The 13,657-nt window shown below is 43.4% G+C and overlaps 1 protein-coding gene across 5 annotated transcripts in view; it reads right to left on the reverse strand.

Annotated features, from left to right (window-relative positions):
* Positions 1–13,657, reverse strand: part of ATG13 (autophagy related 13) — a 24,340-nt gene continuing 10,683 nt past the window's right edge. Inside the window, exons 8-18 of one of the 5 annotated variants that reach the window (XM_030451893.1) lie at positions 13,444–13,540; positions 12,985–13,083; positions 12,171–12,261; positions 9,720–9,818; positions 7,988–8,098; positions 7,159–7,292; positions 5,945–6,062; positions 5,186–5,263; positions 4,782–4,898; positions 4,192–4,320; positions 1–3,011 (exon numbers count right to left, since the gene is read on the reverse strand). In XM_030451893.1, the coding sequence (XP_030307753.1) occupies positions 2,934–3,011; positions 4,192–4,320; positions 4,782–4,898; positions 5,186–5,263; positions 5,945–6,062; positions 7,159–7,292; positions 7,988–8,098; positions 9,720–9,818; positions 12,171–12,261; positions 12,985–13,083; positions 13,444–13,540 (1,151 nt within the window). In that variant the 3' untranslated portion in view covers positions 1–2,933. The remainder of the gene's footprint in view (positions 3,012–4,191; positions 4,321–4,781; positions 4,899–5,185; positions 5,264–5,944; positions 6,063–7,158; positions 7,293–7,987; positions 8,099–9,719; positions 9,819–12,170; positions 12,262–12,984; positions 13,084–13,443; positions 13,541–13,657) is intronic. The other 4 variants (XM_030451896.1, XM_030451894.1, XM_030451895.1 and 1 more) reach the window with 4 other exon arrangements.

Below are 13,657 nucleotides of genomic sequence, written 5' to 3' on the forward strand. Positions count from 1 at the left end.
TTCCTTATGTAAAAGTTTTATTGGAAATTCTTTGAATACTTGAAGTACATTGGAGACTATTTCCAAAACAATAAAACTTAGGAACCTTCCCCTTCACCCAAAGTATCTGTAAATCAGCAGCTACAAACATACTGTCCTTAACACAGAACTGAGCAGACAGGTGATAAAAGAAACAGCCTTCATAACACAATCTGTGGCAGGCCACAGCAGCAGCTCGAGCTTTCCTGAAGCAGAGCAGTGGTCAGGGAACTCAGAGCCTAGATGTAGCAACTATGTGTTGAAGCCAAGGAATGTCCAGAAAAGAGGCACATAACTCAGCCCTAGAGAATCTCTTTATTGCTATGGTCATCCAGCTCAACACTAGCAGCTTATATAGGCAATTTTTCAGCCTTCTGAAGTAGAAAAAACCATGCCACACTGATGGTCTGCCTTATGGGATGTGGGAGCTGTAGCCATGTTAGGAACTGCATCAGCAAATATGCAGAAATATTTGGCTCTGGGGACCTCCTGGAGAGGATGAGCAAGGATAGCATGGCTTCTGCCAGCTCCACCACTTGTCAGTGGGAGGACAGCAGTAGCACTGGTTAGATGAAGTTCAACCAGCTCTGATCTTCTTCATGAAGTGTGAACCAGCACTTTACCTCATCTCTGCTGCTTTGCAGCCCAGATCCTGTCACTTTCCCAAGCACAGGCTGTATGTTAAGAGGGAGGCAACAGCAACAACCTCTGAGCTGCTTTCAACAAGAATGCAGAGACCAACTTCCTGAGCAGAGGTGAGAGCAAGTTAAGCCATTAATTCCTTGTGTTCCTGCACCCTTCTATGACCCTTTCCACCTGTAAACCAAGATTGCCTTAGCTGTGGGGATCAAGTATTTATTTGTTAAAACTCACGTAACTTAAGCCCTCTTGCAAGCTGCTTTTCTTGGAAGCTTTCTTAAATGTCTGTGCACCCTATTTTGCAAGGACTGAGCAATTTCTGTGTGAGGTTGCTGAAAAGTTGCACTGGTTGAGTGAGCTTAAAGGGCTCTGGTGAGCAGCTTCTCTTCAATAAATCTCTCAACTTTTAGAGCTCACGTGTCCTCCCACCAAATACATCACTCAACAGAAAGGAAGTTGTTAAAGTTCAAAGCATTGTCTTGCTCTGACCTTACAGTAAGCTCTCAGCTTGGTTCCTTGCTCTTGAAGTGGTATAGAAATAGTGTTCTAGTGAGGTGGGGTTCTCTTGTCATCTGCCAGTAATCTCTTTCAATTAAGAATGCAGCAAAGTTGTAGAAGCTGCCACATCACACTGACCAGAAGGCTGGTTACTTAAGTCACCGTAAGGAAATAAAGTTCCTCAGCACTGAGGCAACACAACCCCACTTCTGCAGAAAGAAGAGAAGAGTGTTTTAGGACAGTCAGGGGTCTTGCAGTTGCTCACTGGAGAGAGAAGGAAAGAGAAACCACAAGACCTGTCTTATCTAAGTTTATGTTTAGTGCCACTGTTTCTCCTCCCGTTCTTACACCAGGCAGAAGACACACAACAGCTGAATCAGCCACACTGCACTGCCAGCCAGTCATGCTGTTGATAGCCAGCTCATTACAAAAATAAAATTTCAGCTAATAAAAAGCCAGCTGACTAAAAAGTACCGTAAGCTCTCCAAAATGTGCTGCTCTAACAAAGCTGCCTTCTGAATGGCACTGCAAATTTATCCACACCTAACAGAATACAGCTTTTCACCAAGTCCCTGCCACCCCACTCCACTGATGTGTACATTTCATTCTATCAGTGGGCCCTGACAGGATGTAATGGACACATAGTCCCCAAAACAGAGTATTATATTAGAATACTTAAGTCTGCCTTAGAAAATAAATATCCTGCAAAGAGACAGAGACCAGTCTCACTGGCCAGGGTTCCATGGCACACTTGCTGTCTGCAGTGATCCAGGACAGAATGACCCACACTACTACATGAAAACAACATCTTTTAAATAGAGGTTTTTTTTTGAAAGCAATAAATATTTCTTGATTCTTAAGATCATCTATTAACCATAAAGCAGGAGGATTTGGAAGGGCTAGAGGAAAGAATCTTAGACTAAGACTGCTAGTTACATAACCCTAAAGAAATAGGATTTCTAGTATTTACAGTTAATTTCAAAAGCAGAGACTATGAATTCAGCATCATCACAGCTGCTAGGTGCAGGCTTGCCAACAGTCAACACTGGTAAACTCAGCATGGCCGAGTGTCAGTGCACTCGGGAAGGAAACATGGAAAGCACTTCTGTAGTTTCACTCCTGCTTATCAGCCAGAGTAACAGAAGGCCTCGTACAAAGTGACTGTCTAGAGACCCAGCTCCTTAGAAGGAGGAGAAGGTAACTTGTGTTACACAGGTCCCGAGGATGATGTCTCTCCCTGGGCTCCAGGCACTCACACTGAAGTCAGGATGAAATGCCCCCGTTCTGTGGAATGGATGTCCTGGAGTTAAAACTCGTGAGCCTGCTGAACTCACGGACCCTGAAAAACGAACCAAAGCTTTCTGTGCTCTAACAGCATTCAGGAAAAAGTCTGTTAGCAAGAAGTTACCTAGGGAATTTACACCATAGGACCTTTGGAGGAAGCACATGGCAACTTTTCACAACGCCCCTCCACACAGAGCAGAGACTGAGGAGAAAATATTTCATACATCGCAGCTTGACTTCCCTACTGAAGTCTTAAGTTAAAAACTGACTGTGAGCAGGAAAAGCAGTCCAGAATTATGCAGTGGTGGTGTTGAGGAAAATGGGCAGATGAGCTGTATCTGCTGTTGAAGAGAGCAATTGAAGAAAGCTCACTTGTTGGAAGGAACGAGTCAGAGTGAGACAAAAGGCAGAGTAGGGGCGACAGGGATCCACGTTGGCATCATTCTCCAAGATGCCTTGAGGAAGAACTGCTGCAGCAAAACTGGAAACCAGCTTCACTGCAAGGTTTCTACAAAGGCATCAAACTCTTTGACGTTTTTCTCATGGACTGCCAGCTTCTCTGGTAATGAGTCCTGGAAGGGCAAAGAAAGGCGCAGGTAAGGATTCACTCACAGCAGGTAAGAGGAAGCTTTAAGGACACACTCCAAGGCAAAAATTCCGTTTCTCAGTCACACAACCCTTCTCCACTGCTCTGGCTCCCCCTTCCCACGTGCCAGGAGTCCTCTAGCAGCATCCAGCAAGTGTCCCTGAGACCAGCACTCTGCCCAGAGCGTGTCTGTTCCTCAGGAACAGCGGCCACGCTGGGGCCTTACCCTGCGTGGTTCCCGCCATGAACTGCTCCTGTGTCACTGCCTCCAAAACACCTCCAGCTCATGGCCTTTCATGCCAGTTTTCTCCACACTCTGTTACAAAGCCCAATACTGTGCTGGCCCAAGCACACCTGACCAGCCACGCCAGGATTCTACCTCAGCTCAGGCTGCAAGAACAGGCCTGGTCTGCCACGGAGGTGGGATGAGTATGGGGGCTTGAAGAGCAGCCACAGCAAGCATGAGGCAACAGCTTTCAGCTTGAAGGTAAGCACAGGAGTTTCAGAAGCTCAGGAGGGCTACTAACAAATCTGCATTAGTCTGGAACATAAGGGGCCTCTCTTCAGGGAAGCACAGGAAAGACATGGAGCTGTCTGAGTGAGTCCAGAGGAGGCCACAAAAACAATCACAGGGCTGAAGCATCTCTCCTGTGAGGACAGGCTGAGAGCTGGGTTTGCTCAGCCCAGAGCAGGCTCTGGGGAGACTCTGTTACAGACTTTCAATACTTAAAAAGTGCTTGTAAGAAACAAGCTTTATAGTATATATATATATACACACTATATATATAAACAACTTTGTAGTAGGACCTGTTGTGATAGGCCAAGGGGTAATGGTTTTAAACTAAAAGTGAGTAGATTCAGACTTGATATAAGGAAGAAATCTTTTATGATGAGGGTGGTGAAACACTAGAACAGGTTGCCCAGAGAAGTGGTAGATGTCCCATCCCTGGAAACACTGAAGGTCAGGCTGAATGGCACTCTGAGCAACCTGACCTGGTTGAAGATGTCTCTGCTTACTGCTGGGGAGTTGGACTAGATGACCTTTAAAGGTCCCTTCCAACTCAAACTATATGATTGGATGAAGATACTTTATTTATTTTTTTTAACTAGGGAGAGTATTGTAAGAACATGTGATTCCCACAAACAGAAATTTCAGGGTTCCATACCAAATCCTCTGCCATAGACTGTGCTCCAATGTCAATGGAGAGGCTGCTGAGTTGAGGGGGGTTCTGAAACTCTCTGTAAAACGTCCCCAGGTCCATTGGAAGAATGTCATCTTTTGAAAATGCTGGTTTCTAGAATCAAAAATACTGCTGTCAATTCCCATCCAGACACATGAGCTTCCCCTTTGCCATAATCTCAGGTAGTCATTACCTGATACCAGTACACATCTTGTCATTACAACTATTGCTGCAATAAAGCAGATTAAATAACTGAAGGACAACCAAGGTCTGTGCTAGCCTGAACACTTGGAAGAGAGGGTTTCCTTGGAATCTGGTTCCTTAAGATATTAAAGCTAGGACACCAAGCCCAGGCATTGGTAGGAAAGTGAAAATGTATTTAATTTGTATCTGCTGGTTCTAAGGATGAGTGTCTTTGCAGTTTTGGGGCTGTAAAGCTCTAGTTTGGAAGTGTGAATCATGGGTCTTTTTCCACCCCCACTGAAAACTCCTCCTACATCATTTGCAAGGGCAAATGCACCTGAAGCCCATCTAAGATGCAGGTGATGTGTGTGTTGTGTGATGAGGTCACTTACAAAGTCAACCATAACGAAGTCATCATGGGTGTTCCCTGTGCTGCTGCCACTGGAGCCCTCTGAGTGCAAGCTGCCTTGCAGAGGAGATTCAGTTTCTGGGGAGTCAGGAGGATTGACCTGCCCAAGAAATCAAAGATGGTGAGTACCAATCGTGATGATCAAGCCTGTCTGTATATTCTGATAGTGCAATTAGAAAGCTGGACAATGAACACATGCTACAGCAGCAAACAGAAAACTGTTATTTGCATATCAGCACAGGACATTTCCTGAAACCAAACAAAGCTGAATAACTATTTCTTTGTTCACAAACTACAGTGTACTCAAGGTAAGGAATAGCATGGATATTGTGTAAGGGATGCTGAAAAGGCACATATTATACCTCTGGAAGTCTGGAAGAGGCTTACCATGGGGTCGTTATCTTCCAGCCCAACATTCTTGGGAGCAAACATGGCAAAAGGAATGTCTAAGTTGGCCATGGTCACCTGAGGAGATTCAGCAAACAGAATTTCACCAAGATGTTCTGCTTACCCAGCACAGAAAAGGCCACAGAAAGTCTTTGTCAGGCCTGGTAAAAACCACTGAGGACAATGTCAGCAGCTGGGCAGGAGGCTGACCACCTCATTTATAAGGAGATGGTACTCAGCTGACTTAATGCAAATATACACCCTATGGTGGGATTGCTTGTGTAACACTTGATGTAGTAGAGAAAAGGACTCACAAACTACTGGGATTCCCTTTCATCCATCCAAAAAGGCCTAGAAGAGGGCTTAAAAAAACAGCCCTGAAAACCGGACAGATCTCTGAGCTTTCCTAGCTGAGTTTAAATGCTTTCTTACTTGTGATGAAATGCATGTCCCTTCACAGAAGGCTGGCTGGCTGCCAGCTGCTCCAGATTAGGAACCTGTGGTTGTGGCAGTTCATTGTGAGACCCCAGTAGAGTACCAAGTCTTTCATACTCAAGTAGGGTGTTGGCAAAGAGGGGCAACTTCAGTGGCTGTTGCATCCCAAAAGGCTTTCATGAAAAATAAGCCTCTTGACAAGACCCTGGAGGGAAATGCAGCAGGACTGCCCTTGCACTGGGGTGCTTATTGCTCCTCTGTGTAGGAACAGATGGGAGAGACAGGGTATTAGGGTGCCCTTTGAGAAGAAGTACTGCTGGTTACCTGATTTATGGGTTTGTTGACAAAAGCTCCCACCTTCCTGATAAAGATGGTCTCCAGAAGGTCATGTGGGGAGCCACACTTCCCTTCACTGCTGTTGGATACTGTTTCTGTGTCCTCACTGGAGGGGGAAAATAGACTTATGGCACAAATAATACAGACAAATCACATGCTTTATAGGGCTCTCTTCATTTTTCTGCATTAACTCTGGAAGAAGGACAAGAGAAATCTCTGTCCTCATACCACACCTTCCCCCTCAGTGATGAGCACAAAAGAGGAGTGGGATACTCATGGAATCCAATTTTTGTTTAAAGCTAGACAAAAATGAATGAAAAGTGGCTGCCAACTGCAAAAGGCTTTCTGTTTTGGAAATGGACTTTTGACTTCACAGCAATTCCTCTTCACCACTTATTTTTTCAGTAACAAAGCAGTCACAGAACTGGCAGGAGGTGAGGGCAAGAACCAGAATTGTATCTGTCAATCAGGTTACAAAGGCAGAAGCTAATACATCATAACAGCCACTGCCAGTGTGATTAATTCCATGCATAACAATTAGTTATTTCTATGACTTGTTTTATTCCTACCACAGATACTCAGAACTTTAGAACAACAAGCTTCTTGTCCTCTGGGAAGAGGACTACTTAGAGAGCACACCCAGGGAAGTGCAACTATGATTTCTGGTTTTCTCATACCAAAATTTCTGCTTAAGATTCCAATTTAATTATCTGAGAGGAGGGAGGTGCTTCAGGTCAGTTTGAGGTTGAATTGTTTCCTTTTAAGTAACTTTGTGCCTCTTAATAAAATAGTGAACAGATCAGCAGTAACCACAACTGTTTTCAGTAACAATTTACATAAAGTCTTTAGAGATTTAAGACTCACTTGTGAACTTACTTCATTTTGTTTTACAGTCAGCAGAACCAGTATAAAGATTAAAAAAATATAAAAGTGATAATTTAACACTAACAGTTTAAAAGTGATAATTTAACAGTAGTTGCAAGGATGTTACACTGACAAGAAAGCCTAAGTAGATGGGAATGATTGTTGTTTGGAGAAAGGGTGAAAAAACCTTAATCAGGGGAAGTTGCTAGTTGGTTTTGAGGATGCAAAAGCAGTAGTTATGTTACCAACAACAGCTAAAGGGGGAAAAACAAAGTTTTATCTTAACAGGACTATAAATGAACTAGCACAACTGGTGTTATCATCTAAACCCAACCTACCTACTAGAAGGAGTAGCTGCTGAGTAGTGGACTCCATCCAGTGGGGTGCAGATCCTCTCTTGGTCAGCTTGAGTGCCATGTGCTGGCTGGTTAGGAATTGGGGGAACCCCCCCCTCTTTGCCTGGACCAATCAACTGAGGTGGAGAGGAACAGTCAAGTCAGATCTTGAAATCAGGCCAACACCACAGTGCAAACCAGAGCAGACTCCATCATTCCAGGACTGCTTGTGGGGGTTTTGGCATAGGATTGGGCTCTAGCAATCCATGAGGCAGAAAGAGGTGCCAACAGAAATGTGATCACTGCAATACAAATTCCTTCTATTCCCTTCCTGCTCCTCTCCAGGCCTCTTATACACTGCAGAGCTCTCTGGCCATAGGCCCTCTGCTTTAAGGAGAGGGGAAAAAAAAATCTTATCCTCTTGCTACCATCACTATGTCAGCAGAACTCTGGTGTAGAAGCAGTATCAAAGGCAGAAAAAGTCTTCTGGCAGATTAATTTGTCTGAATGGATGAAAATATGCCAAAAAAGACTGTGAGAATAACCTTTATCTAGGCTACAAGTGCTTGGACAGCTACAGGGGCAGGAGGTGTGTGTGACAGTCCAAGTCTGCCAGCAGTGACATGCATGGTGTAGGTCTGGTGCCTTCATCTCTCCACATACCCCAAAGTCAAGGATGCTCCTGTGCAAGTTGTGCTTTCTCTGTGTTTACCCTAGATTATTTCCACTCTGACAGACAGGATAACAAGGCATGCACTCATTTCAAGGCCTCTCTCGGATGTCACATAATGGTTGCAATACCAGCCACGCTTGTTCTATCCTCTACAAGTACCTGGTGAGGGTGTGCAGCATTCAAGCCACCAGCAAGGAGTAGAGGATACCCCATGTCAGCTGATCCAACTCCCAGGGCAGCAGGCTGATAGGAAAGACGAGAGCTGGAAAGCTAAGGAGGAAGAGAAAAAACAAGAAGGGCAAAGGGAGAGGAGAGGGAAGGGGAATGCCAGTGCCCCACAGTCTGAATAAGCATCCCTCAGTGAAGGGGGAACAGGAAAAATCAGAGGCACAGCATTTCAGGCTGACAGGATACTAGATTTTCATTGGAATCAATCAGGATGTTTATCATTCTAAAAAGTTCTTACTGCAGGGGACAAAGTCAGCCTTGACAAGAAAACAAGACTGGTTTCCTACACACATAGGAGAAGGGTGTGCAAGGGAAACTTTGCTCTGCAGGTGTGTTTCACGTACTGGAATAAGCATGAATGGCATCATCAGGTTTTTAAAGAGTGGGGTATTTATTCCCCCACCCAAAAAAAAAAAATGCTTTGCCAAATGTCTGAATTCATTCCCATTGCACATGAAGACAGCTGATCTTCAGGGCATGTTAAATAACTTCAGCCAAAGAATACAGTCCCAGAAGTATGCCAGGTAAAGAGAACTGGGATGCTCACCCTTGTGAGATTGTTTTAGGAGAGAAGTGCTGGAAGCTGTGGAACCCAGGAGAAGTTCCTTAGCCACGCACCCTAACTAGAAATCTAGCTTGTCAGATTAAATAGATTTTTCCTGTTTTAGCTTGCTTGACCTCAAGAAGAACACTTCTTTCAGAGGTCTGCATCTGATAATCCAACAGCACCAATGCTGCCAAGTTTAAAACAGCAGTTTTATAGTTTTATTCACATGAGGCCAGTTAAGCTGAATGGAACCACTGCTTCTTAGAGAAGAGCAGGTAAAGTATTGTAATAAGTTTTGTTCATAGAGCTATACAGCCAGCTTGAGTGGTTTTGAAGAACTCTTGTTGCTTTGAAGATTACTTTACACTTGTCTTCCTGGAAAAATCCCTTAAGGATTTCTAGGGACTGTTGCCACTGGTACAGCCATGTTTCTACATCCTTTAACCATTTCTCCAATTCCTGTCTTATACTCATTTTTAGCATCAGAACCATAAAGCTTTTCACTATTCTCTACATGCCTTTAAAAGTGCTCTGGCAATTTTGTACTAGCTAAGTGTTCCTATTTTTAAAATATTTCTCTGTCCTCTGTTGTAAGAGACTTGCTCAAACATGAGGAACATGACTTTACACAAATCTGTGAGATAAGCAAAGAGCACTAATTCAGGTTTATGTAAGATGTTACTTGTAACCAGGAAGACAGATGAAGTCATATTGTTGTTTCAGTTGTTTGTTTGGTTTTTGCCTCCTTCTCCTTCAAAACCCTCTTCTGGTTTAACCCAGAAAAAGAATTAATCTGTCCAGGCTCTAGGGACACTGTCTGTGAAGAGAGAGACTCAGCACTGTGCCTTACTCCTTGTGTCTTTCTCTGATAATCAGTTTGTTGCAACCACTGTAGTTTGTCCAGGGATGCTTGTCCTGTCTCTGGGAGACCTTCCCCTGCAAAGTCCTTTCAACAGCCTGTCTCAAGAATCTGCCCATTTTGGGCCATTTTGGGTTCACCAGCCTTTCCCATGCACAACAAACACTACATTTTGCCAAACATGCACTTTCCTCTATTTGTTCTGTCGTGCCAGAACTATAGCTGGCCATGTGTAGCACGCTCTGTTGACAACTCACTTGGTGTGAAAAGGCTGGTCCCATCACTGGGACTTTCAGGGTGTCTGTCACCAAAGGAGGAGGGGTCTGAAAGTGTGCCTTAGTGACAGTAAAAACACACTGTGCACAGACACAGACACAGGAAACAGAGACGAGAGAGAGAAAGAGAGAGAGAAAGAAAGGTGAGGAGGGAGAGAGAGAGAGAGAAAAAAAAAAGGACTTCAGAGAAGAACTATAAAGAGCTGGATGAACTGAATGCCAGTAAAGAGGTTTTGGCTGCAGCAAAAACTACACATGGAGCAGAAGTCTCAGTATTGCCAGAAGCACAATGATTTTGTAAAGAATTGATTGTTTACCAACCTTAGGGAACTGCTCAACATGGGTAATATTTTAGATTCCAGTGAACACTGACAGGAAGTAACTGCCAGAAACTGTTCCACAGTTAATTAGAATTGGTACCAGCCAATTAGCAAGGAGAAGGCTGAGTGGATGCCAGAAAAAGCCAAGAATTTTTTGTCTGAATGTACAAATTACACGTTACCTCAATACCCTCCATCCACACACACTCCCAATCTTTCAGCATTCTGAGAGATGGTATTTTGGCTGCTCTGTGCTGCACCCATAGCATAAAGGAGACCCAGACTAAGGTGCAATTCAAGCACATTTTTATGAAAATTCCTTCCAGGAGCAAACAGTGTCTCACAGAGGGTGAGACAGATGCAAAAAGTGCAATACAAACCTCGTTCAGTCCTGTACCTTCTTCCAGTAATTTTCCTACCAACTGTTTTCTGTTTTATGAAAATTTCATTTCTGAATGTTACCCATGCCAGACTTCTCTTCTGAATTTTGGGTAAATTTACAACATACAGAGATATCCCTGTATGGATCATAGGGACAAGGTAATTCTGTTCCCTTGTGCAGGTTAGGCTTCATTTCTACTAGGAAGGCAGGCAGAGATTTTGGAGATTTCAGTTCCACACAGTTCCCAGTATTTTCCCACACATTAAGTTGCATATAAATAGCTGGAGAAAGAACTAAGTTTTTTCTCCCCATTTAATTTACTTTAGGGACCATTCTGTCAAGATTTGCCTAACAATTCTAACTGTGGTGACAAAGACTGGCAGTTGCTTTATAAGTAACTACATCATAAGGCAACTGAAAAAGCAAGAAGGCAGGCTCACACTTCATGTGAATCCTCAAGGTTCATCTGGTTTCAAAAACTTTTTCCACCCCACTGACAGCAAAGCTTCTTATCCCCTGGGCAAATATCAACTTAAATATATTTAGCTACAGTATGACTGTTGAGTTACACTGGCACAAGCAAGCCAGTGGAAATTTCTTTGGGAAACCTTTTCCATTTAATCCATTTTGTGAAAAGGCAAGACACAGACTCATCTCCTGGGCTGCGTGCTGCAGAGTAAGAAAAGCTTTATTCCATCAGACTTACCATGAGTGCTGACTGGTTAGTTCAAGACTGCTTGATGCCCTGCCACCCAAAATCTACTTGGCACAAAAATGCTTAGCTCATTTCCAGCTCATTTGTACCCTGGAATACATTCAGCTAAAGCAGCTAATTCCTCTGAAGCAGTGGAAGACCCCCAGCAAATTCTTTCAGTTTGGAACAGCATCCCAATTATACATCATTGTATGTTTCACATCCACAGCAAAAGAGATTCAGAGTCTTTAGATTGTCTTTAAGGTTCAGTAGAGCCTTGCTAGACAACAAGGCAGCACATTCTTGGCTATTTAAAACTACAGGAAAACAACTTTGGCTGCCTTCCAAATACAGAACTGTGGAGTCAGATATATAAGGACAGTAACAGGAGGAGGAACTGCAGTTTGTTTTTTTGAGATTCAGAAGGAAACAATTATTTATTTATTTGAAAATTAAATGAAATTTGCATGGGCAGCTGAAAGTACAGAGTATTAAGTACCTTTTTCAATAGTAGAACACAGTTTGTTTACTGATACTTATTACTAATGCCCCAACTAGTTTTAGATGCTCCAACTTATATGGCCTTTATTTTTTTCCTGGTTTTACATTTTGCAATGCAGAAAATATGACTGTGCTATAAGCAACCTTCTGGTACTTCTGTGTTCTTTTCCTCATTTCACTCTCTTACCTCTACTTATGTTGTCTGGTATCAGTCTTCTGAATTTCTCTTCTTGTGGAATCAGTATGTGAATGTGTCAGTGTGTTCCTACCCTCTTCAAACACATCTCAGCCTGGCTACAGGAATAGATTCTTTTCATGTTTCTCAGTAATTAATTCTTTATAGTCCCCAAGAAATTCCCTGGCATTAGTATGCAACTAGGTTTTACTCAGAGTGTAATGATACAAATAACCCACATGTTAAATTTTAATTAGCAGCAGGGGGCTGCCTGCTTGCACAGTTGTTGATGTAGGGGTATGCACACTATCCTAACAGTGAGTGTACTATCTAGGAGTAAAAAGAGCCTGGTTTCTCTTACCTGAGATGGAGGAGAGGTGGAAAAAGATGTGGTACACACTTCTTGAGAATCTTCTACTGAGGGGTATACTGCACTGTTGTCCTCACCAGCTCTAAAGCAGCAAGAAAATAAAAGCTTCCTAACTGGAACTATTCCTTAAAACAAATATTAAAACACATTGGGACAAACACTGCAGGGAAGATGAGACTATCTAGATGGAGCTGAAAGGAGAATTATGAAGGGCTTGTATAATATACTTGGCAGAACTGAAAAAAATAGGGTATGGAAACTTAATTTTACCCAGATGCTCCTCTTCTACCCCTTGGAACACTTTCCTCTGGCTTTTTAACTATGTGTTTTGTTACACCAGTTGATTTTCCTGGCTTTAGTGTTTGCAGAACTATTGTCAAACAGTACTGATGGTCCCAGCCTGAGTGCCCTCATGTGGCTTAAGAAAAGGCAACCTCTCATCTACAGAGAGAAACTTAACTCTTTCCCCAGCAGAAATACCTGGAAATGTGTGACTCTAGACACTTAGTTCTGCAGCAGGTTTAAGTGTTACACTTCCAGATTCCCAAAGGCAGCCAAGATTAAACATCTTTGTGTCCAAGTGCTTCTGTGAGGAATCTGAGAAATACTGAGGGCTTGCTGCACTCTGTGTTCTAGATGTGAGGAGAAAAATGTCTCCATTCCTCAGATACTCAACCATGCTGATATGATTGACACTAATCCTTCACTCTCCTTTTCCATCCAGTCAGAAAATAGTGGAAAAGGCTCTCTGGGCATAATTGGTGCCTTCACCATGGCCCATGGCTACAGCTCAGTTTCTCCTCACCTGTAATTGCAGGGGTGCATGGGTGAAGAGCTGGGATAGGGACGATCCACAAAGTGATCAATGATAATCCCCATGATAGGAGGGGTCCTCTCAAACTGCCTGCAAGGCAACAAGCAATGGTGTTATTGGTAAAGCTGCTTCCTCTCTCTACTCTCACCTCAGTTTGTGATGCCCTCACAGAAAAACCTTTGTAACTGTCCATGGGACCAGAGCACCCTAACAATTCAGCCCTACAACTCCAAGCATACATCAACAATTTGCAGTTCTAGCATCTGGCTCAGGGCTACCCAAACACTCCCCTTTCTGCAGGGCTTAAGAATGACAAGAGAGCATTCTCCATGAAGGGGAATCTCATCCAGAAAGGATAAGCAGAAGGGTAAAATTCAGGGGCTCATAATATGAGAGGTTTAACAGTACATTACTGTAAAACAAGTTTCTGGCATGATCCCATATTCTCACCTGGTTGACATGAAAGCAAGGTTGATTCTGTAGGCACAAGACAAAGTGATGGTGCCCACTGGGGTACCCACTGTCCCAACACGGACTGTCTGGAAGCCTGCAAGGTTAAGAAATGATTGTCAGTTTCACTGAGTATTTATGTTCCATACTGCCCTATCCTGAGGCTGCATTTTCTTATGCCTAAAATTTCTCTGTTATCCCTTGCAATCTGAAC

This window comes from Calypte anna, chromosome 5A (genome assembly GCF_003957555.1).
Source record: "Calypte anna isolate BGI_N300 chromosome 5A, bCalAnn1_v1.p, whole genome shotgun sequence".
Lineage (NCBI taxonomy): Eukaryota > Metazoa > Chordata > Aves > Apodiformes > Trochilidae > Calypte > Calypte anna.